Source organism: Mustela nivalis, assembly GCF_964662115.1.
Source record: "Mustela nivalis genome assembly, chromosome: 4".
Lineage (NCBI taxonomy): Eukaryota > Metazoa > Chordata > Mammalia > Carnivora > Mustelidae > Mustela > Mustela nivalis.
The window spans coordinates 46579600-46607301 of record NC_139023.1 but is presented as its reverse complement, the minus strand read 5'-3'; the positions used below and the strand labels follow the sequence as shown (position 1 = coordinate 46607301).

The following is a 27702-nucleotide window of genomic DNA, read 5'->3' as shown; positions in this document are numbered from 1 at the left end:
TCATTCCTTTACCATCAGCTGAGTGAGCCTGGGCTGCATCTGATGGAAATGGGAGTAGATGTGTGTTTGCTGCAGCGATGGTATTCTTGCTCTGGGATTTTGAAGGTGCATTTTGGTACAACTGGATTCATTCATTAATTCATTTTTTTCTTCATTTTGGTTAGCAAATTAGGTGCCAGGTACTGTGCAAAAGGGTCTTTCCTGGGAATTTGGGAAGTTGTTTTGTCATTTAATACTGGATAACTGAGGCCCTGTGGGGAAAGCACAGAAGAACAACTACTTAAACAATTATGCCTAAGTCCAAATAAGGTTCCTGCTTGTTATTTACTATTGAAAATAAATGAGGGACACCTGGGTGGCTCAGTTGGTTAAGCTAATGCCTTCGGCTCAGGTCATGATCCTAGGGGTCTTGGGATTTAGCCCCACATCAGGGTCCCTGCTCAGTGGAGAGTCTGCTTCTCCCTCTCCCACTCCATCTGCCTGCCAGTCAGCCTACTTGTACTCTCTCTCTCTCTCTGTGTCAAATAAATAAAATCTTTAAAAAAGAAAAGGGAAGTGAGTACAAAGCTGTAGTGGCTCCTCAAGTAGGTGATTTAAAGGTTGCCCTTCATTGTGATTGCCTTCCTTTTCAGTTCCTCTTTATTTGGGTATGGTCTGGCCTGTTTAATAAAACAGGAGCTAAAGGAGAGCTTGAAGAATCTAAGCTTCTAGCTTCCAAAGACTGAAGACATAATAATGAAAAGGCCAGAGTATAACTATTTTCCTTTATTTTTTATACGTTTGTATTATTAAATTATTAAATGAATTTTTTATTAAATTATTAAAATTTCAGAGTAGACATGGATTCATTTTACATACAAAGATGGAAACCTATTAGAATTACTTGATTTTTAAAAAGAATTAGCAGTAAGGGACTGCTCATGAGGTTCCACCTCCCGGATGAAGTCTGGCCCTTTACTCACTGGTGGCATACATGGTGGAAAGAGTAAAATCTGCTGCCTTTCTTGTTGATCCAGATTCAGGCCTTTCTGAAAAGCTACTAAGGCATTAAGCACAAGGTAACCTGGGGACATAACCAGTCTTCTTGGCATATAAAATAACTCCAGAGAATGATGCTAGAAATACTAGGTCAGGAAAATTTATCCTCAAATTTTAAATTGTCCTTGATACTAACTTTGGTGCCGAATAACAAGTATTTATTTTTTTTATCCCACTGATGTTAGTGATTAGTTTTACTTCTTCATTAAAGAAGGTTATTCTAGGTTTAAAAAAATGGACTTTTAAAAAGATGGTTTTGTCTAGAGGAAAATTTTCATTAAAGGTGGGGAAACTACAGTTGACGTATTAGTGTTCCTTCAACTTTGTGTCAGCGGAAGTCTTTAAGCAGTAATGAAGGTGGTAGAGATACTGTTGAGGCGACAGTAAGACCATGTAGACAATGAGGTGATGCTCCTCAAGTCATACTGAGAATGTGTGTTAATTGAGGTAACTTTGGTGTGCAAAAAAGTTTCTATTTTGGTGCTTTTGGATTGAATAATTATCAAAGGATAATGATTCTGCAAAGGTCAGATAACGTAAATGATGTTTGGATTTTGTCTAACCTAACCTATTTTGTATATTGGGCTGACTAAAAAGGCTTCTTTGAGTCTGTAAGGTATTTTCCAGACCTCATCTCAGGGTTTGAGGAAAAAATTCTTGAATCATTCTTTGAAAATAAAGGCTGATTGTTTAAACTAGGAAATGAGTAACATTGTAAATGTGTGCATATTGCCACCAAGTGGCAGAAAGATAGCATTGTTTGTCATAGTTGCTAGTTAAGAGCCATAGGAAATACTAGAAAATCAAGGCACATTGTTACATAGCCTAATCTTTTATAGCAGCTGCTAAACTCTGCGGGCTGGCCACTCGTTAGTCAGACTTTTCACTGTGTGTCTGGTATGTATTGACCAGTTGCCCAAATTCAAAATATCATTGATTGCACACGGCACTATAAGGTGTATTTTAATTTTTCTTCTGTTAATTAGGTGGCCTTTTTAAAATCTTCACTCCCTTTAATTTCCTTTCTTTTGTCTGTGTTCTTTTGTTGTGTTTATGCTTATCTTCTATTTGATGATATTACTACTGAGGTCTAGAAATACAAACCTGACTAATTAGCTATTTCCTAAGGGGTGGCAATATTGGGCTGTTTAAAATATAATTTCATCAACACATTTTATAGAAATAGTCTCTGTTTAGATCGTATTAGATTTGTTGTTTTCTTATATCATGACTTCTTTGAATTATAGAGTTGATTAAAAAAAAAACAAGGCTAGTTTAGAGGCATTTGTGAAGAGTCTTCTTTTTTTCTTATTTATTACATGATTGGAAAGCACTTTCAATATAGAACCTTGGTCTGAGTTTTAAGTGTTAAATAGCTTGTCATCCTAATTTTATACCTTGTTTATGCCATTTTATCACAGTACTCTTGAAAAAACCAGCACTACCCAATCTTGTACAGTTTTAGCCCTCTTTATATTTTTCAGATAGGAAATAAAAGTACCCTTTTTAAAAATTTTTTTTAAAGATTTTGTTTATTTATTTGACAGAGATCACAAGCAGGCAGAGAGGCAGGCAGAGAGGTAGGGGGGAAGCAGGTTTCCCGCTGAGCAGAGAGCCCGATGCTGGGCTTGATCCCAGGATCCTGAGATCATGACCTGAGCTGAAGGCAGAGGCTTAACCCACTGAGCCACCCAGGTGCCCCTAAAAGTTATGTTTTATGATAACTTGAGATTTGAATTCCACGTCTAGTACACTTTACTAAAGCACCGCTCTTTGAATTTTATAGCTGGTCAGTTCACTAAGGAGTCTTAATATCGGTGTTCAATAGAAGACACTAATAGGAGACAAGTTTCCCAAATTGATGCCTTCTCAACCTCCCCGTAGTGTGCCAGCTAGGTATTTGAGTCTGTGCCATAGTAAGCATTGGGTGGCTCCCAGCATTAGAGGTCAGAAAGATCCCTGGTGTAGACTTGAATTGAGCCAACTCCTGAACTAGCCGGCTAATCCAGGCATCCCTCCAAACTTGGAGTGACCTGGAGCTGAGCCCACTACCTCGGCTGTGACCTCTGTGTCCATGGCCACAGTGAGAGTATGCAGGCATGAAAGCGGCTCTGCTTCCTTTTTACTGGTTTAGATAAATATGGGAAGACTTGAAAGGCTTCCCTCCTTACTCAGCTTGACCTCCAGGCCCTACTTGGTCTACTTCCCCATTATCCAGGCTTCATCTTCTCTTCTCAGCTACAGACACACTGCTCTGTGTTTGTTTAGACATGGTCCATTTTAGTCCTTCCTACTTTAGAGCTTTTCCACTTGCTCCTGTCTCAGCTGAAATGCTCCCACCCAGCTACTCATGGTTTTAGATTGTGACTCAGGGTCACCTTTTTAAGGAAAGCTTTCCATGGCCACCCAGGTCTTCTACATTTTAAGTACCCCTTATCTGCTTAATTTTTCCCCTCAGTGTTTATCACCAGCTAACAGAATATATAAGCTATTTTATACATTTAGGTTTTTTTTTAATTGTCACTCCTATTAGAGTGTGAATTCCATCACGACAGGAATTTTCCCCCCCTTACTATATTCCCAGTGCCTGATACAGTAGAAATACAGACCAGGGATGTAATAATTTTGTGAATTAACGAATGTTACATAAACCCAGCTCACTTCTTATAAATTAATATAAATTGCTCCTAAAGTAGTCTTTAGAGTTGAGCAAAAAGTGGATATTATTTAATTTTGATTCAATTCAGTCAGTATTGTAGTGGGTGTAAGGGGAGAAAGGAAACAAGAAGGAGATACTAACTACCTTTAGGAAGGACTGAGGCCAAATCTAGCCTGGTGTTGTCCATGTGTCACATATGCACAAGTAGGCACGTGTACAAATTTTTTGTTGTTGTTTTCTTAAGCTTGTGTGCTGTTGGCCTGCAAAGTGTTAAAAAGCATAAATTCATCACTAAATCTTCAAAATTGGGAATCTCATCTAAAATTTGATTTCAAGCATCTGTTGAACAGTTGGAAGATGTGACCCTAGGCCCACATGCAGGTAGTTTGGCAAAGTGATTGAGAGGGTGTGTACTCAAAGGCTTACTAGTCTCTGTTGTGCCTTATTATCTATCATCCAAGTCACACACCAGTGGCTGATTATCATTGTGTTTAAGATCCTCTTTTTTCTTAGAGTGGGCTTAAAAGAATTAAGAAAAATTTTCCTTTATTCACAACTATACAGTAGGTGGGAATTACCATGAGGGCTGTGTGAAGAAAGGAGGGAACCTACTTCTTTGAGTAATTACATGATATTCCAACTTTTTTATTGTACACCTGGTTCACCCACTAAATTTCTTAACCTGGCTACTATTTGAGTTTACTTAGCTACTATTTGAGTAAGTATTTGAGTTTTCAGGCCCCTGGATAAGACATGGTGTAAATGTTTTAAAGTGTACATAAACCAGTGTGTATAACTGAGCAAAAGCAAGTTATGCTCTCCATAAGGACTGGATTGGTAGTCTGAACTGTAAAATAAGGGGCTTGACCTAGACTCTGAAATAGACTTTTCTTAATTACTAGAAATGAGATAGCAGTTGTCTCCTGCATGGCATAGGTTCAATCTTCAGGCTCTACTTCTATGCAGATTTTTTTCAGTTAATACAATCAATATGGTATAGTCGTAAGAATTTTTTTTTTTTTTAAGATTTTATTTATTTGCCAGAGAGATAGGGAGTACACACAGCAGGCAGAGAGGCAGGCAGAGGCAGCGAGAGAAGCAGGCTCCCCTGTGAGCAAGGAGCCCAGTGCGGGACTCGATCCCAGGACCCCGGGATCATGACCTGAGCCAAAGGCAGCGGCTTAACCAACTGAGCCACCCAGGCATCCCAAATGTATTTTTTTCTTATGATTTTTCTTAGTAATACTTTCTTTGGTCTAGCTTTTTTGTAAGAATACAGTATATAATACATATAGCATACAAAATATGCGTTGACTTTATGTTAATGGTAAGGCTTCCTGGTCAACAGTAGGCTATTAGTAGAGTTTGGGGAGAGTCAGAAGTTAGACATGGATTTTTTAACTGCATACAGAGTTGGCACCCCTGACCCCCAGAGTGTTCAAGGGTCAACTGTATAAGGAAGTTATTCTAGGTGGGAAGAATTTTTGAAGGCAGGTTTTCGGCAGCTAGCAGAACAAATCCGTTGGTAATGTGAGGTGAAAGGGTACAGTGCATTGTTCTTTCAGTCGTTCACTTGCACCAGGTGTTCAGGGTATAAAATACATAAAACATGGGAATTCAGCGTCCATTTTCCTTTTAATTCTTTTACTTTTATTATTATTATTTTGGAAGTTTCTACTTTGGATGCTGCTCCAGTTCTTTTTTCCAGGTTAATTACCAAATAAATTTAAGTGTAATAGCCATAACTATAATGCCATCAATTAATAATATGTCATTTTAAGTAGATCTTAAGTAATAATTGCAGATTATTTCGTGGTGTATCATCTTCTGCAACCCTTTAGACTTTGTTGGATTTACTGAATTCCAATAGTTCAGAATTCTGAGCTCCATTAAAATGAAAGGAATGCTCCCTGCTCAAAGAAGTATCTGTTGTAATTGAGTGCATAATTTGAGTATAGACAAACCTGCACTGAACAAGTGTAGTCTTTGTGAAAGCCTTGATTTCTGCGCTCTGTACATGACTATTTATATTACAGAAGGCTTCGCCAGAATGTTTCATTAGGAGATTATTTAACGCAGTTTAGTATAATATTGTATTCATATGTTCGAAGAAAAGAAATGCTTTCTTAAATCTAATAGCATTGTTTGTTTTTGTATTTGTGTGGTGTGTATATGTGTGTGTTTCCCCCATTGGTTCAGGTTTTTTTGCCCTCCTCCGTGTGTGTATCTTATGGGCAGTGGATGGAAGAAAAAAAAAGAACAAATGGAACGGGATGGTTGTTCTGAACAAGAGTCTCAACCATGTGCATTTATTGGAATAGGAAATAGTGACCAAGAAATGCAGCAGCTGAACTTGGAAGGAAAGGTAAATTAAAACTATGTTGTTTCTCTTAAATGGCACCATGGTACTAGTGTGTGTAGTTTTCCTTATTTGTTCTCGTGGTGATGACTTTTTTTCTTTTATGGTTTTCGGTAGTGATTTTCTGAAACACCACCCACCAGAGATAAGCTTCCCAAATAGCTGTGGGCTAGCCTTGAGCTGTGGACATCTAAAGGTAGCCCGTAGTAAGCTTCCACACCTTGGGGGCAGTTTTAGCAGGCTGTAAATCAGGTTTTCATTGGAAGCCAATAAAAAAATTAAGGAGGCTAATCTGTCCTGTGACTGACGGGGGAGACCTGATATTCAACAAACAGTGAAAATACATAGCTCAGTAATAATTTTACGCTCTCTTAATCTTAGTCTTAAACGGGAAGCAAAGTGATAGAGATTAATTCTTAGAAGTATTTATCTGTGTTTATAAAGATCATAAATGTTTTACTTAGCTTCTGTGTGCAGCAAAACTACAATAGACAAGAACAGACACAATAAGCTTGACTCAAACTTTTAGGGATTTTCTTTAATTTGTTAGGGAATGGAATTTATGTATTAGTTTTACTAATTATATTTTATGAAATTAGAAAGTAATCGTTTCAGTCTATACCTTTAGTGTTAAGAAATAGTTCTTATTGCCTTAGCATTTAACTATTATTTTGTTTTCCCTTGATATTAAAATTTGAAAAATAGTTCTCAATGATCACATGAGTGTCTTAAAACAGTTTATAGGAAGCTCTTTCCGCATTCAGTAAGTCTTCACTGAATATCTTAGTGTTTGCTATGTTGCAGTTGGCAGTATGGATGGGACTGGCGGGTAAAATTGTGAGGAGCTAGGAGATTTGTACACTCCAGTTCAGTTTTAGTCATTTTACAGATAATACTCAGAACACGCACCAGGAAGCCTTAGTAACAACCACCTTCAAATATTTTTATGACATTTGTATCTTTATAATTTTTACCAGTAAGCCTTGTCACTTAGATATTTTTTAATATTTTTAATTAGGTTTGCAGTAAAACATTACAATAAAGGTGGTTTCATTTTAAAAAGAAAATAGAGCCGTAAGAAATATTTCTAAGTTATGACCCTTGAGCCCCAATGTATGTATTTAAGTGGTAGGCTGATCCAACAGGCCTTAGCTGTGTCTCACCTATTTTCCTGTTCTTTAGAAAGTCTCAGTTACACGTCTCCAGGCTGTGCCTTTAGATACATGGTGCTATAAAGTGACTACTTGGGTAGGGAGTGAGAAGCCACGGATTGTAGCTACCAGTGTATATGACTATTAACTGAATTTCATTGCCTGCTTTAACCAGTTCCAGCTTCCAGCATTTTAGGAGAAGTAATACCAAACAAACACACCCCACTTGCCTTTTCCAGCATCATGGTTCGGTAGATCTTTCTTCAACTTACACCACTATATTCTTTCTCCAAGCCCTAAAAATTTACACAAGATGAAAAAAATATCTGAAAGCCTGAGCATTAACTAGTATTTAAAGCATCTACTAATGAGGTGGTATAATGTCTATAAGCCACATTTACCTGTTAATATTAGTTTTAATGAAAAATGCTATTACAGAAATCTTACTTACTTTATATAAAATAAGACTTGTTTGTTGAGAGTCAGCAGAAGGCATTCCAGGTGGAAGGAACATCCTATATGCTTGGAGCCTAAAGGTATATGACCATGGTAGGTGTGGGCCCTGGTAGGCAAAGATGGCATGAGCAGTGTGACTCTGAGCTTCGGAGAGAGGCTCTTTGCTCTTGCTGTCTCTCTTCACCTCAGCTCATTTAAGGTAATACTCTTTTCTTTTCAATTGTCTGCTCATTGAATGCTTCAGTTAGTCATTATTCAAAAAGAAGGGATATTTGTTTTGCACTATTGGGTATTTGTACTTAATATTCATTACAGTAAAGTTCTGGTGTATGTAGCATTAAATATGGTCATGACATTTGACTGTGTTGATATTTTGGATCCGAGATTTCACTTAATCATGTTTGAAAATTGTTAAATGTTCATTTCCTCAATTTCATATCTTACGTAGTTGGAACTAGGTAAGCTATGAATTCACCCCTTCTTAGCCCATTTGATAAAGACGACAGACTGTACTTCGTCTCTCAGTGATTGTTAAAGTTGGTTTTATCAGTTATTCATTGAATTCATTCACTGAAAACTTAGTCTTGGCCATACTAAGATGAAAGTATATAACCAACAAGGTTTTGGTGGTATTGAAAACTTTACTTTTTTTTCACAGAACTATTGCACAGCCAAAACATTGTACATATCTGACTCAGACAAGAGAAAGCACTTCATGTTGTCTGTAAAGATGTTCTACGGCAACAGTGATGACATCGGCGTGTTCCTCAGCAAGCGGATAAAAGTCATTTCCAAACCTTCCAAAAAGAAGCAGTCATTGAAAAATGCTGACTGTATGTATGCTTGAGTTTTCTTTTTTTCCACCAATTCCCATCATAAATGTAATAAGACAGATTCAGCTTTTTTTTTTTTTTTAGTTAAAAAAAAATCACTTTTTGAGAGCAAGTTTATTTCTACTAATGTTTTTGTGACCCTCACTTTATCAAAAACTGTCACACTCATGTATTTTTGCTACTTTATAGACTTCCTTTTTGTTTCTTTGTTTTTTCCTTTTTCTTTTTTTAATTGAAGTGAACAAGACCTGGTCTAGGGAAATGGTTCCCAACCAGACTGGGTTCTTCACTGCTCCACAGAGACATAGGGAAAAATGGGAGTTTTTTCCTTTTGCTGTCAGTGACTGCAGGGAGTGATTAATGGTGGCACTGGGTGTGTTGGGCCAGTGATGCTAAATGTTCTCTTTCTCATTCCATGGAGAATTGATCCACCAAGACTGTCAAAAGCTCCTCTTTGAGAAACACTATTTTCAAATGGGCTTTGGAAGGCCATCCTACAAACCGAAACAAAACTTTTTTTTTTTTTTAAAGATTTTATTTATTTATCAGAGAGAGGGGGGGAGAGAGTGAGCACAGGCAGACAGAATGGCAGGCAGAGGCAGAGGGAGAAGCAGGCTCCCTGCTGAGCAAGGAGCCCGATGTGGGACTCGATCCCAGGACTCTGGGATCATGACCTGAGCCGAAGGCAGCTGCTTAACCAACTGAGCCACCCAGGCGTCCCCCGAAACAAAACTTTTAACATGGTTCTCTGGCAAAGACTCCTGCTTATGAGCATATTTTTAGACTACCAAATACAAATGCTGTCTGATTAAATTATGCATTTCAACCCTTACATGCCATTTTCTCTTTTTAATTCTAACTTTTTATGATGAAAACTTTCAAAGCAGTAGCTTTCTCCCTTTTACATCAAGTGACCATGCACCTGGCCTCAATAATAGGTTTTGCCAGTTCTCTTTCATTATTTCCATGGCCTCTTCCTTTTACTGATGGCTGGAATATTTTAATGGAAATCTCAGATATCCTGTTGTTTCAACCACCATTTCTGCAGTAGTGATTCTTAACAGATAGCTTTCTTTTTAAACATTAGTATGCCTAAAAAAGTTGAAGTCGTTCTTTAATGCCATCCGGAAGCCAGTCCATGTGCAGATTTATTTCAGTTACATTTTTGTGGGGTTTTTTCTTAGCATTTGGTCTGTTCAATCTTGGATCCAAATAAGATCGATACATTTTAATCTGTAGAGTGTATTCTCTCCCCCTCCAACCTTTCTTCCATGTCATTTGTTGAAGAAATGGGGTCATTTTTCCTTTGGAATTTACATATTCTGAATCTGGCCGATTACATGTGCCTCTTTCATATTTTCAATAAACTGATGGATAAATTTAAAGACTTTAGAATTAGCTGGTCCTCTGTATGTTCGTTTCCTTCAAATCAGAAGTCCTGTGATGTCTGATCATCCTACTTTTTGTCCTATTAAAATTATTTATAATAAATTAAGCTGTTAGCCTAATCCATCTATTACAGAGTTCCCCAGCAACCTTAACTATTGATAATGGCTGCTTCAGTCCAGTATTTTATGAAGGGCTTTTTCTGATTCTTTCACTCTTAATTTGTTAGCAGTTTGTTTCAAATATAGTCTGCAGAGGAAAGGCAGGATAAATGCTTGTTTACTAATTTACAGAATAACAACAGTATTCTTTGAAAGTGCCCAGTGAGATGTTAGAGGAATTTTCTTTGGTTTGATTGCTTTTGTTTTGTTTCATTTTGTTTTACTATGGGTTTAATGGGTTTTTATGTATTGGTTGGTTTTCGTTTTCTCAGTCATTATTACTATAATCATTTACTTAATATTATAGAAATTTTCAAACATCTTAGACAGTTGCATAATTATATGAAACCTCTTGTGTTTATCATCTGACTTCAGCAATGATCTTAACAGCAGGCCAGTCTTATTTCAACTGTACCCATCTTTACCCTGCTTTCCTCTGCCTCATTTTAGTTTGGTCCAAATCCAGACATCATCTGCAAATATGTACCTCTGATTGAGAGGGCCTTTTGTTTATTTAATATAATTACAGTACCATGATCACATAAAAACAAATGTCATAAAAAACTATAAAAAAATAAAATTTCTTAATCTTGGGGAACCTGGGTGGGTCAATTGGTTAAGCATCTGTCTTTGGCTCAGGTCATGGGATTGCAGAATACAGAGGATTTTATAGTCTGCTTTTTCATTCTCTGATCTTCTAGGGAGATACTTTCTTTATTGGTGCATTGAGGTACACATTATTCAAGTAGGTAAATGACATTATAATTTATTTACTCAATTTCCTACTATTGGGTATTTATTATTTAAAAGATAATTTCCCTTTGCTGAACAGCATTGTGTGAAACATACTGTGTAGCTCTCATTTAAAAATTATTTATGGGGGCGCCTGGGTGGCTCAGTGGGTTGAGCCTCTGCCTTCGGCTCGGGTCATGATCCCAGGGTCCTGGGATCGAGCCCCACATCAGGTTCTCTGCTCCGCGGGAAGCCTCCTTCCTCCTTTCTCTCTGCCTCTCTGCCTACTTGTGATCTCTGTCAAATAAATAAATAAAATACTATTCTAAAAATAAATAAATAATAAAAAATATTATTTATGGACATATCTTGTATCTTTAGCATGACATTATTAATGACAGTTACCTTGACTTTGTTTTCCTTAGGGTATCAATTTGTTAGTACAATCTTTTAATTATTAAGTTATAATGAAAAATAATCATAACTTGCCAAGTACAGGTCCCTTCCCACCAGTCAGCTAAATAGAAGCTCTTTTTTCTTTGCAGTATGCATTGCCTCAGGAACAAAGGTGGCTCTGTTTAATCGACTGCGATCCCAGACAGTTAGTACCAGATACTTGCATGTAGAAGGAGGTAATTTCCATGCCAGTTCTCAGCAGTGGGGAGCATTTTACATTCATCTCTGTGAGTATAAAAATGTGTATTTGATATTTTTAGTGTGAAATTTTTAAATTCTTTGATAAAAAGACATACAGCTGTATTAGTTTTGTTGTTTTCCTAACTAGATTAATGAATTCTACAAGGTAATAATTTAATCTCTTTATTCGCTCCACCATAGTGGATGATGATGAATCAGAAGGAGAAGAATTCACAGTTCGCGATGGCTACATCCACTACGGACAGACAGTGAAACTTGTGTGCTCCGTTACTGGCATGGCACTCCCAAGACTGGTATGGCTGTACTTTTGCTTTAGTCATATGTGTAGTAAAAATAAAAGATACAGCATTCAAATGTAAAAATACATTTCAGGTTCATGCTTTTTAATTTAAGAACACCTATCAGTAATCACTGCTATTCTTTATTTATAATTATACCCCACTTTATTGTGAAAATGATTTAAGGCAGTTAGCCGTTTTTATGACTGCATTCTTGATGACTTTCTGTTACGCTGTCTCTAAATTTTGGTGGAGTTTTCCCTTTTGGTTGTATATCTGAACATGTTCAATAGAGGGCACTAAATAATTACATTATGATTTCTTTCCTTAACTAATACAGATACCCTAATCATTTTCTTTGGTACCTGCTGTATCCCACCACAGGACCAAGTTTTAGAAGCATAGAAACTCTTACTTCTTTAAAAAATACAAGCATAGTTTTTATTAGTTTACTCTCCCACAAGAATATAGATTTATTGAAAATTAAATTGTTATTTCATACTCTGGTGTTTAGGGCTTTTTGTTCATTAGGATGACTTTAAAACTAAAAATTGCGTTTCTTAGTAAAATTAAAACAAGAGTACAGTTTAGTTAAGATGAAGGGGATTTATGAGTAGCCCTGATTCAGGGTCAAGTTGGGGGTCATGGTGTTGGGCTGTATATCCAGTTTATCTCAGAAATGTGGTAAATATTGTACCAACAAGCTACAAAGCCAGGATAGAGGAGAGAATACCAGTTGGGGTATTCCCTGATGTTTTATGAATGTAGAATTCACCAGACACATACCTTAAGTTATAATGTTTATACTATCTGTTACCAGATTTCTTACCTTTTCTCAATAATTAGAAGTGACCAAAGCAAGTTTTTGATGCCAAATACTAGTGAACATCTCTGGTTTCTTTACTGGTGAGAGGTCATTCAGCAGTGTCTATTTCCAAAGAACTCATGGGGAATAAAATTGAATCAGACATGTCTCATGTTCTCAATGTGATTATTCTTAGCTAGTGGAGAAACAGTGGAATACACAAATAACTGTAATCTAGGCAAATTTTGACTCTTAAATGAAGCATGAGTAGACTTAGAGGAAGCTCTAGACTTAGATCATTTAAAAGTCATTTATTTCTCTAAAATCCAAACCTCATCAAATTTAAATGTAGCTCCAAGACTTTGGCATTGAATTGAAACATTTTGCTTGAGATTAGTCAGTCTCGTAGACGATGTTAGAAGTTACATTGCTAAAAGTGTACTGTCTCCCTTTAAACTCAGAAATTGGTGTGGTGTTAGTAGAATGGCAAATATTCTGACTAATAACCAGCAGAGCTAAAAAATGTAAATGACAAAAAATGTTAACTTCAGAAAGATTGGAACTGTTATACAATTGTGGATTAAAGAAAAGTTTGAATACTGAGATGTAAAGTAGTAAAGCCAACAATATTGCATGATACTAATAGTACTATTCTAAGTACTTTCACATGTAGTGATTTAATCCTAATAAAACTGAGTAGTTACTTTTAAGGATATTCACTGTGAAGCAAAGTATTGCAGTCCTGTGTGCATACATGCATCCTACAAATACTCCTGAGTCTTCCATGTACCAGACATTGTCTAGATGCTAGAGATACATTGGTGAGCAAGATAGGCTTTCTGTCCTCATGGAGCTTACATTTTGTTAGGGAGATGGACAAAAATCAGCTAAAGAAATACCGATATTAATATATTAAAGGTTAAAACAGATGATAAGAAAATAAGCTAAAACAGGATCAAGAGAGACTGGGAGTGCTTTGAGGGGTCAGAGAAATCTTTGCAGTGGGAATATTTGAACAGAGACCAGAATGAAGTTGGGAACTATGAACTGTGAAGAACATTTCAGACAAACAGCATGAGCACAGAAAGAGCTTAGGAGAGAATATGAGACAAATAATAAAGAAGTACTAAAGAAGCCATGGTAGCCTAAGCCAGGGGAGAAGTGGAGGGAGCAAGCGACAAGAATTGAGATACTGTCTACATATGGTAGGAGGACACTGGAGGGTATTAAACAGGGCATGATGGCTGTTTATGTTTGGAAGGGTAATTGCGGCTGCTCTGTGAAGAGAACATGGGGCGTAGCAGTGGGAGCAGAGAGACAGAGCTTGGGCTTCTGTTGTAACTCAAGCAAGTGTTGATGGTTGATGGTGGCATCTTAAACCAGGGGAGTGGTGAGGTGATGAGAGATGACAGATTTGTGTGAGAGGAGACCTAATAGAGTTTGTTGACAGATTGGAAGATTGGGTGTAGGAGAAAACAAGGAGTCAAAGGTGACTCCAGGGTTTTGGGATTGAGTGAATGGTGGTGCTGTTTATTGAGCTGTGAGTTAGAGGAGGATCACTCACTCATAGAAGGAAATTTTAAATCTGGGTTTGTTTGGGTTTTTTTGATACTTTATTTTTTTTAAGATTTTATTTATTTATTTGTCAGGTAGAAGAGATCACAAGCAGGCAGAGAGGCAGGCAGAGAGAGAGGGAGAAGCAGGCTCCCTGCTGAGCAAGCAGCCTAATGTGGGACTTGATCCCAGGACCCTGAGATCATGTCCTGAGCTGAAGGCAGACACTTAATTGACTGAGCCACCCAGGTGTCACAAAAATCTGGGTTTTGATGAAGATTGAGGTAGCCTATTAAACATCTTTTTTTTTTTTTTTTAAAGATTTTATTTATTTACTTGACAGAGAAAGAGATCACAAGTAGGCAGAGAGAGTGAGGGAAGCAGGCTCTGTGCTGAGCAGAGAGTCCGATGCAGGGCTCGATCCCAGGACCCTGAGATCATGACCTGAGCCAAAGGCAGAGGCTCAATCCCCTAAGCCACCCAGGAACCCTGCCTATTAAACATCTTACGTGGAACTGTTGAGTCAGTAGTTAAATGTACAAGTTGAATGCCGTAGGAGAGAAGTTAGGGCTGGAGATAGAACTTTAGGAGTTGCCAACCTCTAAATAGTACAGAACGGAAGGAGGTTGGAGAGAGGAGAAGGGGTCCAAGGACTCGACTCTGGTACACTCTGAAGGCCAGTTAAAGTAGGGCGGACCCCAAAAGGAGGATTTTTTTTTTTTTTTTTTAGTGCTTCTGAGAAAGCTAGTAATGTGAGGACCCATGCCTCCTGATGCCCACAGATTCATCTCTCCAGAAGTTCTTGGTGGCCCTTGACAAGGGCAGTTGTGGGGACTTTGAGACAAAAAGCTGGAGTTTACTTCAGGAGATTGGACAGTGAGAAGGAAGAAGAGATTGCCATAAAGGGGAGCTAAGAAATGGAGTGGAGAGTTGGGGAGAGGGACACGTAGTCAAGGAAGAATTTTCTTTACTTTCGATTTTAGATGAGAAATATATTTGTATGCTTTGTATGCTTCATAATCATCAAACACTTAGTGATTACCTTCTGTGGACTAAGTGGCATCTCAGACTTGACAGGAGTCTCTTTCAGGTATCTCTATGCTTTTTGTGCCAGCCAACCAGCCATGGAATCACACTCTGGTCCTTCAGCTTCTAGCTGTGATATGAGCAAGTTACCTGAGTTTTCTGAGCCCACTTCCTAATCTGGAAAATGATACTTTAGGTTTTTAAAACAGATACATTAGCTGATGGACTGCACTGACTAGCATACTCACAGTGGTCTTTAGAGACAGTTTTTCCTTTGATGTCATTACATATTATAGGAAAAGTCAGCTGAATTTGCTGCACAAAATATGGTCCATTGGCCGGTAGGATTAACATCAGCTGTCAGTTGGTTAGAAATGCAGACTGTTAGGCCCCCATGAGATCTGTGGTATTCGAACAAGACCAGATGATTTGTATGCACATCAAAGTTCGAAAAGCAGTGATCTGGAAAACAAGTATCTGCCCGCCCTGTTTTTCAGGTGTTCATGGAAGATGGTAACAGCTTCCCCATTCTACCAGGCTTGTGATCTGAAAGTATTTTTACACCTCGCCTTATTGCTTCTCAATGTTTCTCCACATGTGATGACCTCTTCTTTTCTAATTATTGAAATACAGATAATTAGGAAGGTTGATAAGCAGACCGCATTACTGGATGCAGATGACCCTGTGTCACAACTCCATAAATGTGCATTTTACCTTAAGGATACAGAAAGAATGTACTTGTGCCTTTCTCAAGAAAGAATAATCCAGTTTCAGGTATGTTTTAAAGTTATTGGTAAAAATGTGTCATCTTTCGGTTAGCAGCATAGAGACCTAAAACTTGTTTAATGTTAATTGTGTCCAAGTACATGAAGCTGTTTTCAGATATTTATCTCAAGTCCAAAGGTTGTTAACCTACATGATCCTGAGACATGGCAGTCACTATACCTCAAGGAAGAACTCGGAACTATAAAAGTGTTCTTGACCATCTAGGTCTGGGAATTGAAAAGTTCCTTAGATCTTCCAGAAGTAGATTTTGGGTGTTTGGTGAATCCCCTGAAACTGCATGAAGATATTGTAGATAGATACATGCATGTTTTGGGGGGGGGGGGTTCAGAATTATCCCATTTACATTGGGGTCTTCCTAGATAGTAATGACAAGATGTTTTGAAAGCTGATTTTTCACTACATTCACTCAGAAGTCTTTCATGAGGACATCTATGATATGGGCACATGATTTCATGGGATAGTTATACCTTCATGTGAAACTCATTTTTAAACATCTGGAGGCCATGTACAGCCGTTCTTCTCAGTTCAGAGCGGATGGGCTGGTCTGGGTGTTTCAAGGTAGGGGGATGCCAGTTCACATCTCGGTTCCCTCCTGCTGAAAGTGCATGAGTTTCTAACTGCTCTTTAAGGTTGAGGGGCTCCTGGTCTCTCTCTCTCTCTCAGGGATCTGAGTTTTAAGTAGCTATTTACATCACGAATACTGATCTTTTATTAAAGAAATTCTACAGATACTGGTGTACTCTCAAATGGTTATTATGAAAGGTAATATAATATGTCACTGAAATATTTCATAGTCTAATAAAAACTGCTGAATGTGAGGTTGCCATATTAAATATTCTGTGTTTATTTAGGGACTGGCAAAGCACCATGTTTGGGAAGTTCATACATTTGTACTGAACTCTCTCCCTGTTAGTTCCAGTATATGAGTGCTACCTTGTTAAAATTGTCTTATACTGCAATGTATATAAAAATCCATTTCTAAACATTCTTTCTTCATAAGGCCACTCCATGCCCAAAAGAACCAAATAAAGAGATGATAAATGATGGAGCTTCCTGGACAATCATTAGTACAGATAAGGCAGAGTATACATTTTATGAGGGGATGGGCCCTGTCCTTGCCCCAGTCACCCCTGTGCCTGTTGTAGAAAGTCTTCAGGTAAGTCCACTTACTCACAAGTTGACTTTCAGCTTTTTGTAACTGCTCCCAGCTCTGACTAGGTGTGATTTTTATTTCACAGTAAATTTGATTTTTATCCAAATCTTGTGATTCAGGGATGTTAATACATCGTTTGTTGATTAAAAAAAAAAAAACAACACTTTTATACAAGAAAATTTAAGTTTAGATCTACTTGTATGCTACATTGAGATGTGATTAGCTCACTTTGTCTTTATAGTCATGTTGTTATTTATCTATTTTTAAAGATTTTATTTATTTGTTAAAGAGCAGGGAGCACGAGCTGGGGGGAGGGGGCCAAAGGAGAGGGAGAAGCAGGCTCCTCACTGAGCAGGGAGCCTGACATGGGGCCTGATCCCAGGACCTTGGGATCATGACCTGAGCCAAAGGCAAATCTTAACTGACCAAGCCACCCAGACGCCCCTCGTGTTATTTAAAAAGAAGAGTTTTATTGATTTTTTTTCACAAATCACAGTCAAATGAAAAACTAATCTGTGTACTTTAATGAAAAATGAAAATTTTTCTCAACAGTTGTTCTCATTTTCTGTGAATTTCAGTTGAATGGCGGTGGGGACGTAGCAATGCTTGAACTTACAGGACAGAATTTCACTCCAAATTTACGAGTATGGTTTGGGGATGTAGAAGCTGAAACTATGTACAGGTACTTAATGAAACTTTTTATATCATCTAGAGTTTTTGATGGGCGTGGATACATGAGACTCTTTCTTAATATTGATTGTAATGTAGCAAGCAACCTGTTTTAAGTTCTAGTTCTAAAACATACATGGCTTCTAAGCGATTTCTGTTCCCCCCTCAGATGTGGAGAGAGTATGCTCTGTGTCGTCCCAGACATTTCTGCATTCCGAGAAGGTTGGAGATGGGTCCGACAGCCAGTCCAGGTTCCAGTAACTTTGGTCCGTAACGATGGAATCATTTATTCCACCAGCCTTACCTTTACCTACACACCAGAACCAGGGCCACGGCCACACTGCAGTGCGGCAGGAGCAATCCTTCGAGCCAATTCAAGCCAAGTGCCCCCCAATGAATCAAACACAAACAGCGAGGGAAGTTACACAAATGTCAGCACAAATTCAACCAGTGTCACATCCTCTGCAGCAACAGTGGTGTCCTAACTACCGTCTTTTTGCTAGGACTTAAACTGACTGGAGTGCCGCAAGATGTTGACAAAAAAAAAGAGAGAGAGAGAGAGAGAAAGAAAAAGGAAAAAAAAGAACAATCTTTTGTGGTTTCTTGGGAAAACTTTTCATACCAGGTGATACTGTTCCAAAACCCCATTACCTACAAGTGCTGATTGGAAGCGCAGAAGCCACAGTAAAACAGACAAGGAAAACATGGAAATGTGCAAACTGTTGGAAGTTGATTTTTTTTTTTTTAAAGCTGTTCTTTTTGTTTGATTGGGTTTTGTTTGGTTTTGTTTAAATGGGCAAGAAATAGAGATGTGGCTGGAATAAAAGTTTATCAAACTAGAGGACACAAATCTAACATAGTTTTTACGGACCAAGGAACTTGCATAAGCTTTAGCAAAAGGTACATTTTCACCATACCTTTTTTTTATATCACAGTATCTAGTACACCTTTGTTACCAAATAGGTTGTTCTCCTTCCTGCCTCCTTTTGAGCTTTCACTCTTCAGTACATTCAAGTTCCAAGCCTGACCACACTTGTTTAATCTAATTACCCATATTCTTCCAGGTTTGTTTTGTTTTATTTTTTAAATTTGAGGCTGGAACTATTCTTTTTTTTTCCCCTTTCTTTTTTCTTTTTCTTTTTTTTTTTTAAAGCTGATGTCTTACGACATTTCATGAGTCGAAATTGTTTTGATTTCAGCAAGTCAGATCTTGTAAAGGCCCGCATATTTTTTTAAGATTATATGAAGTCTGTGCAAAAGCTTTAAAAAAAAAAAATGCCTCTGCCTTGCCTGCAATACATGCAATGTACGTGAACTTCGTCTCTGTTCACAGACGCTGTCCCGTAGTTACTTCCTTGTTTTCCTTTTTTTTTTTTTTTTAAGGTATTTATAGTGGTATTCCAAGAGGGTCTAACATTTATGTGGAATTAAATGTGGCCATTTAGTCCTTAAGGAATTAATGGCACAGAACATGCTGGGTATTTGAAGTGTTCTCTCCCATTTTCCCATGCATAAATGTATCTCCGTGTTCCAGGATTTGTTCAGGTCCCTTCCCCCATCCCCACTCCCCAATTCCCTGATCTTGTACATAACTTGTATTATGTGTAAGTTAAACATTTTATTTTGAACTTGGAATGTTCCCAGTGATTTCATTCAGCAGGGTGTTTTCTGCCTTGTGGGCATATGACAAAAAAAAAAAAAAGAAAGAAAAGAAAAAGAAAGAAATATCATGAGATGTATTTGCTACCAGTTGGTAGATGGTGCCCTTATTGTATAACGAGGAAAATCTCAGAAAAAGCATGTGTTTGTTTACTTTTTCTTTCTTTTCTTTTCTTTTCTTTCTTTCTTTGTAGCCTAGGTCAAAACATCATTGTAACCTTACAACAAGATGCTTTTATTAGATGACCAACTAAAATAGCTTGGAAGACAGTACTTTAGAACAGATAGTTGTGAGATTATAAAACTGCAGATGTAATTTATCTTTCCATATTTCTCTGCCTTTCTTAGTCTTCTCTTTGCCAGTGCTGAGTGTCCCCACAAATGTCTCCTACTCAAAACATTTCTTTTCCATTCAGTTAAAATTTAGTAGCATTCAGGATTGTGTGTTGGCCTCATATGCTCGACTCACCAGTTTCACATTGCTTCCATTCCTGCGCTTCGGTTATGCCTTTGTTCAGTTTCTTAGAAATTGCAGCCAACTCATTGGGCTACATTTAGTACAGGAACCATGTGTGTAACTTATAGGACACAGTCTAGTAATACAATCATCCTTCTTAGAGTTAAAAACTACCTCTAGAATGTGGTAAGCTTTTACTGTCCCATGAAACAGGAGCCACAAGTACCTTATGAATGCAAGATTAGCTTCCTGCAGTGTTTCCAGACAGAACATTGTCTTTTCTGGTGTCCTGGGCGATTTTGAAAACATTTTCATTGGAAGACTTTTTAAACATTTCATTAGTAACTTTTTTTAAGTCACCCCAGCTTTTCTGTCTTCATCACTCATTCTTTTGCTCAGACTATGTCATTGTAAATAACGACTCCTAACCTCTCTAAATCACTTTTTCCTCAGTTTTCAAGGGGGAAGTCATTTGTAAAACACATTAGTGGTTAAATCAAAGTTATTATGGTTTTATCTTACTGCAAGCCTTTTTAATTACTCACAGGCTGCATTATTCTCTCTATATAGCCTTCTCTTCAGATCTGCTCCAGTCACTAGCTTCTCCTATAAGCTAACCCTGCCTCACACTTTAAATCTGTTTCAGTGATCAAGGGCAGAATTGTGGCCTTATCTTTCTTTGTTTTAACTGTTTACTAGCTTCTCCTTGCAAACTTGCTTATTTCCGAGTAGTATTTATTCTTCTATGTTGTGTCACGGAAGTAGTCTTTACACAGTGCTTTTTGTTCGGAGTGTGGAAATATTTTCAGTGCCGCTTTCCTTTGAATGGGCCACAAGTTTCCTCCTCTTCCCAGATCTGGTATTTAGTTATGAAACTGTGTTAAATTAACTGGTAACAGATGAGATATTTTGGAAGAACGAACGATTCCTTACCTACCTTTGCAGCTCAAATTAATTTTTCAAGTTTATGGCTTTATTAAAAATGAACTTTGCGTTTTTACTATTTAATTATACCTTATTTTGGCTCGTCGTTTCTTTTAATAAGATGATTTTGAAATATTAGACTGTAAAGCCTTTTCCTGTTTGTTTTTTGTTTGAAAAGTCCAAGAATGTACTTATACAGGCATTTCCCTTGCTGTTTTATGCCATTATGCATACCACAAACTAAAGACTGAAATGATTTGTCTGTTGTAGCTTCTTTTTTTATCAGTAGTTCTTTTGTCAGCTGCTTTAAAAAAAAATCTTCGTGGATTTGTGAATCATTTTCAGTGTGTCATTTATAGGAGCCTTGTCCTCTGGTTATAGAAGAACTCAGCCCCTCCTCCAATGGCATTATTAGAGATGCTGGTCCTTTTTCCACATAATGACTCTTTTAGAAACGTGAACGCTTCAGTTAAAGTAGAGAACTGTCAAGTTTGGGGTTTTGTTTTTGTTTTTTAATTCTGCTTTAGAAGCGGTCTTCTGCTCTCATGAGCTATGCAATTTCTAAAAATATGCTAGAAACTGAGTCTGTGATCTGGTATGTTTTCATTATTTCCATTGAATTGATCACATAGATTGGGAAGGCAAGTTAAAGACTTTTAAATGTAGAATGCCCTTTTGATTTTGGATGATTTCAGAATTGAACACTAGGATAATATTTAACCTGCTGCTGACTTTTCTTCAACTGTGGCAACTAAAGGCATCCTCATTTATATGTTAGTAAAATATTTATCACTCTTCTGCACAGACTTATTTGCAATCATAACTGGTTAGTTTTTGTGTGTTTTTTTGTTTTTGTTTTTGTTTTTTTAAACAAAACTGGTACCATCTGTGCCCTCACAGAATATTCCCAATGCAATTTCTGAGAACTAAACTGGTCATGTTTAACCAGATAATCCATGGGGGGAGGGGTTCCTTTTTTAAACAAAATGCTCTTCAATTATTAACCAAGTTACTTACTTCTGATTTCAAAAGCAGCTGTGTTTTTTGATGAGTACTGAACAAATGTGTGTATTTTCTGTGCCAGACTTTTGACTTTGTTTTCAAGCACTGTAATGTGGGATGAATGATTAGAAACAATAATATATTAGGGTTTCTATGTAACCCTTTCAGGACTGAACTGTATCTCCTTTTATTAATTTTTCCCTGTGTTGTGATAAATGTTTGCCAGCATTCAGTACTGTGTTGGTCCAGATGTAGGTTTATATGCTCATTTTTAGCTTATTTCTTGTACCTTGCAGCATGCTCTACGCATTCAGTCCTTAAGGGGTTTATTTTACAAACTGTGCGCCTGTAAGGTTTATTAGCAATAAGATAGAAAATTGAGCAAGTTTATACCATAATTTTGTAGAAAAAGGAATCTGCTCAGTTCCATATTTCATCCATGAGAAACCTGCAATACAGCAGTTTCAAGGAATAAATAAAAAGGAAATGTAAACCATTGTAAAAGTCTTCTGTTGAATGTGCCTGATGCATGTATGACCTCTTGATTTCAGAACACTTCATAAAGATACAATTACATACCACAATTTGTATATTAAAAATCTAGCTTGCTATCTGTATCACATTAGACTGATAGCGATCTGACCGTCCTTTTCAGTGTGTTTAACTACGTCAGGCTCCTGAGAGAGAGTTTTAGGGCTTTTCCTCCTGTAAATAAGGAACGGGCTCAAGAGGAGTATCTCCCAGTTCAGGAATGTATCAAGCTATATCAGCTGAAGGATAATGGGATTTGCAACTGTTGCTTGCTCTCAACAAGATTAAAAAGTGTTATTTTAGCAAAGCTTGCTTTCCACTGTAAAGTTATTTGATTTGCCATATAGAAGAATATAGAGTGGTGATTTATGCTTTTTAAAAAAGATCTTACTTATTTATTTGACAAAGATCACAAGTAGGTAGAGAGGCAGAGAGAGACAGAAACAGGCTCCCCGCTGAGCGGAGAGCCCAATGCTGGGATCAGTCCCAGGACCTTGAGATCGTGACCTGAGCCAAAGGCAGAGGCTTAACCCACTGAGCCACCCAGGCACCCCTGATTTAAGCTTTTTAGTGGGGGCTCCTAATCAGAGCATTCTTTGTTTCATAGGGAAACAAAGTAAAAGGGGGATGTTACATGTTTTTTATATCAGCAAGTTTTTTATCTGACTTCTCCCAAGAGAAAAAAATACATTACCAGAATTTTATTAAAGATCTCTCTCTAAAATTAGTGATTTAAATAAGAGACAATTTAGTTGGAAGCTTTTAAAGGTGGAGGTTGATAGTGATTACTTGATGTAGAATTTAGAAGAGAGTAGTAAGCGTATATTCCTTGCTATAAATAGTATGTGAGCCTTTTCTAAGCAATTTTACCAAAGATCCATTAAGTCTATTTTCTCCTTCTTGTCACTGAACCCCTAGGTGATTGCCATTTACAAAGATGCAGAGGGCAAGCTACATCAGGTTCTGGCGATAAATGATCAGTGAAGGGAGTCTTCTTTAAAGAAAAAATCTAGAAAGACTAAGAAGAAACCCTGAAAAAAGTTTGTGCTAGGAAATCATGAGGGAGATGGATGAAGCTGAGGTATGTAAAGAGGTGACTCATCTTGACCTAAGGGTTAGAGCCTAAACTGTGAGGCCAAATGCCTGGAGGAATGGTCATTCAGTCGTACACACAGTTCTTTGTGTTCAGGATAGAGTCGTTTATGTGCCGGGCACAGAGCTAGTCAATAAATAGTTGAATTAAAGGTGTTACGCTCATATATGTGGAAATCATGACTTATCTTGGCTCACTGAAAAGGCAGATAAATATCCTCTAATATGAAAAAGGGACAAGGTTTTGACTACCAGAACTGTTCGGACCAAACATAGATACAATTTTTGGAATTTACAGTATGTTTTGCTTTTTGGCACTTTAAACTCTGGTATCCTATGAAAAAATGTTTAAAGGTAAATACGAAGTTGAGATCTGTATCAGGTTCTTTCTGGCATGATTGTAGTCCTTGATTTTCATCTTTTAAATTCTGCCACCTTACTTACTCATACAGATGTGTAGGTCCGTCATTTCTGGCACCTTTATCTGCTTGACAATTTCTACTGGTGCTGGACAGAGCAGGGTCACTAGTAGTTATTTAAATCCCAAACTTTCCATCTGGAAGCACCCCTGCCTTCATCATATAAAGGAGTAAAGAGTGTAAGTAGGTGGTTTCCACAGAGGACTCCGGAGAGGTCCTTGACAACTGCTCCTTTTACCTAGAACTAACTTTTCTCCTTGCAAGCTTCCTCTCTTCTCTGTTCTTCCCACCACACAACACGAAGTAATGATAACTAAGTTCTTAATATGGCATTCAGATATTTAGATGATATGAAAAGTTTTGGGGAAAAATAATCGTGACTCCGAGGACAGTGAGTGTTGTTTTAATCACTAAATGTCCTATAGAGTTCGTGAACCTGAGAATTTGCTGGTAGATTCTAGAGGTGCAAATGGTGTGATTTGGGGGGAAGAACTTGAGCTGAAGGATAATGAGACTTGGAGCTCTTCGCTTAGAAACATGAATGTGTCTATCCCTCGTTCTGGATATTACCAGAAGTTAGACTTTGCTAAGACAAGTGGGAATGTTTAAATGGCCAATAACGGTCTAGGCTCTGAGCTCAGGGTGTGGCCATTTCTGAAAATTTCCACTAAGGACTTGTCCTGGTCTGCTCAGGATGCCATAAGAAAATACCAAGGACTGGGTGGTTTAAACAACAGGAATTGATTTTCTCCCCATTCTGGAGGCTGGAAGTCAGATCCGGGTGCCAGCATGGTCAGGTTCAGGTGACAACTCTTAATGGCTTGCATCCAGCACCCTCACAGTAGCTCCTAGGGGAGAGAGACCTCTATGTGTTCTGAAGGCCACAGTCCTATCTGATTCGGGCCTCACCCTTAGGACCTCATTTAATCTTAATTACCTACCAAGGGCTCTCTCTCCAGAAGGAGTTATTGGGAGCTAGGGCTTCAACATGAATGGATGGGTGAAGGCGGGGTCACGATACAGCCCATAGCAGGTTCATCCTAAAAGCCTGGGTTACAGTTTAAATGACATACCGGATGTCTGTCTAGATGACGGTGTTTGGGTTTACAGCATCTCAAGTCCTAGTTGGAGTTTCTCAATAGTTAGCTAAGATGATGAATGGACTGGGAGAAGTCACTTTGGCCACTTGTAAACTGTTGGATGGCCGCTATGTAATCCTCACCACAACCCTGTGAGCGCATACCTGTTTTAGAGATGAAGAGATCGGCCCGGATCCTGCTCCCAAGCTCCCACTAGACTTCCCAAGCCCTGGTTACCAAAGGATTGAGGGACTCCGGTTACTAGGGTGTGGTTCTGTGACAAGTTCTGTCTTAATGAACTTTATAGAGAACAGCTGTTCTCTATGTCAATCCCCAGATTTTGTAGTTGAGAAAAACAGCCCTAGAGAAGTTGAAAAATCCAAGTGTAGTTCTAGGTTGAAAGTGCTTCATAAACTCAGAAGTGCTATTCAGTTGCTAGGTGTTTTATTGTTGTTACTATTGCCATGTTAATATCTCCTGGCTGACCTCTTGGCTAGTCCCCCTATCCAAGCCTTACTTGTAAATAATGTGCTGAATTTCATGACCCTAGAGAGAATGAGCTTGTACGCTCCAAAACCTTTTCCAGCTTCCAGGTGAAGATAATGGGTCTTCATCTGTAATAAGTTTAGTAGTCAATTCTAACTTCACATGTTTCTGGACCTACTGCATTGGCATGAGGAAGACCAGCGCTGAGACCAGGGCATGAATAGCGTGACCTGAGGGATTGGTGCTCAAATCATCAACACCGTTCTTGTCTGGGTGGTTGATCCTGCAGCTCTCCAATACTCGTTTGTCCCATTGTAAGTGGGGGGAAGTGACACGTAGTTATTAGGAGGAGCACAAATGAAAAGCCCTTAGCTGTGGTCCTGGCTCTCTTTAGCTTCAAAGCGCAGAAACCTGCTTTGGTTGTCCTCAGGTTCAGGAGTCCATTTGGCTTGGGACCTTCAGGATCAGTGTGAGTTTAGTTCTCAAGCCTGGTTGTTTATTCATCCAAGAAAACAGAGATGTGACTCTTTTGCATTGAATACCTCAAAGATTTAAAAATGGACACCTTCACTCTGATAGCCGTTATTGGAATTAAAATAGTTTTTAAAGTCAGAAACTAAAACTGGTTACCAGGGAAAGGGGGTTTTGTAAGAAAAGCGGAAGCCCACAGGATTGAAGGGATCCCTGAGTCATGCTTAGAATTAGAAGTCCTGTGGGCTAAGGAGCCTGCCTCATCAGAGGGGTCTGCACTCTGGGAGCCACTGCCCCTGTGCACTCCCTGTTCTCAACCGCTTTTGCCGTTTTGCAGGTAACAGCAACTGGTCATGTGAGGCTAGGTCACAGGCACTTGCTGTGCATTTACAAGAAAGGTCAGTTAAGAGAAATCTCTAGAGGCTCTCTGGTTCCTGTGATGAGAACTGGACTGACAATCAGTAGGGAAAGAGATAATTACCCCAAAGGAAGTTGAAGTTGCTGGGATGGGGGAACAGCTAGGCAATCACTCTAGAGGGCTACAAACAATACATTCCGTAATTAAATGTATTAAGTGTATTCTCTCTGCTATCGACTTTACATGAGAACTTTTCTTATCCCTCCAATTCCTATGAGCCAATTTAATAGGCAGTTTTGAGAAGGATTCTCAGATCATGAGCCACATTAGGAAAAGCCCTCCCATCTCCTCTGGCCTTTTAGCCTTCTTTTATAAAGCTCCTTCCACAGGATGGGCTCTTGGAAACTGTGCTTTTTTTTTTTTTTTTTTTTTTTAAACCCCCGTGGTAACTGGTAGACTCAGGACCACTGAAGGACCTTCCTCTTGGCTTCTGCAGATGGTTGTGCAGGAAGCGAAGGGGAGATCACAGGGGCCTTGTTTTGACATAGGAACTATCATGCAAAAGGACTGGTTTATGGGGAACGTGAAGCAGACACCCAAAGAGAACTGGGAGCAGTCCCAATTCACCCCTCACTGAGACTTAACTAGTTCCTGCTCTTCAGTTCCTAAAGGTAACTCATTATCCTTACCATTTCGTTTCCCTTCAGCGCTTGATTTAACCTGAATAGGCTCTTATTCTAACTGGTGTCCTGATGGGTAAGTCTTGCTGTTGTTACCTTAATTTTACTGATGAAATTAAGAAAGAGAAAGGCAAGGGTCATTTGCAGGGTTCCACAACTTTAAGTGGCAAAGCCAAGATTTAAACCCAGGCCCACCCACCCTGGGTAATTGGGGTAGATAAGGGCTTGAGGGTACTATTAAGACATCTCAAAAGCAGAGAGAAGGTAGCATTTGAACAGAGCCTCAGAGAACGAGACGTTCAGGATTTCAACAGGTAAAAAGTGCTGGAGTTCGGACTAATGGAAGCCAAGGAGCTGGGAGAGTCTGGGTGTGCGGGGTCAAGGGCAAGTTATTCAGTGTCACGGGGCCAGGGGTTCTAGTGGGGAGTTGGTTGTTACATAGTATTCTATAAATATGACAGGTTACCCGGGTCAGACTCTCCAGCCATGCCTGTTAGGGGCAAAACATTCTCTGAGCCTTCAGTCTTCCTTGTAGAATGGAGTGACTCCATTAGTACCTGTTCATATTCTTGGCCTCTGCCCCTCACTCAGTATTAATAACTTTGTGGAATTCACTAATTTTGCTGTTGCAGATGCAGCAAATGAAAGATCTGCTCACATGGAGCTTTCCTTCTAGCAGAGAGGGGCTAGATGTAGGTACGAAGCTTGTTTATTTACATGCACACATGTATTTTCCTAATAAGGGCTCAGCCTGAAAACGTCACTCATCTAGAGGGCAGAGATCATGGACTCTGACCATCGCAACAGCCCGGCAGCGACCCGGGATGTAGGTGGATGATTA

The 27702-nt window shown here is 38.5% G+C and overlaps 1 protein-coding gene across 4 annotated transcripts in view; it reads left to right on the top strand.

Annotated features, from left to right (window-relative positions):
• RBPJ (recombination signal binding protein for immunoglobulin kappa J region) overlaps positions 1–22249 on the top strand; it is a 217105-nt gene extending 194856 nt beyond the window's left edge. For all 4 annotated transcript variants that reach the window (XM_082728409.1, XM_082728408.1, XM_082728410.1 and 1 more), the window contains 8 exons: positions 5897–6062; positions 8322–8496; positions 11321–11458; positions 11613–11725; positions 15729–15869; positions 16882–17037; positions 17613–17716; positions 17873–22249. In XM_082728409.1, coding sequence (XP_082584535.1) covers positions 5897–6062; positions 8322–8496; positions 11321–11458; positions 11613–11725; positions 15729–15869; positions 16882–17037; positions 17613–17716; positions 17873–18188 — 1309 coding nt within the window. In that variant the 3' untranslated portion in view covers positions 18189–22249. The remainder of the gene's footprint in view (positions 1–5896; positions 6063–8321; positions 8497–11320; positions 11459–11612; positions 11726–15728; positions 15870–16881; positions 17038–17612; positions 17717–17872) is intronic.
• Positions 22250–27702: the final 5453 nt, after the last annotated feature.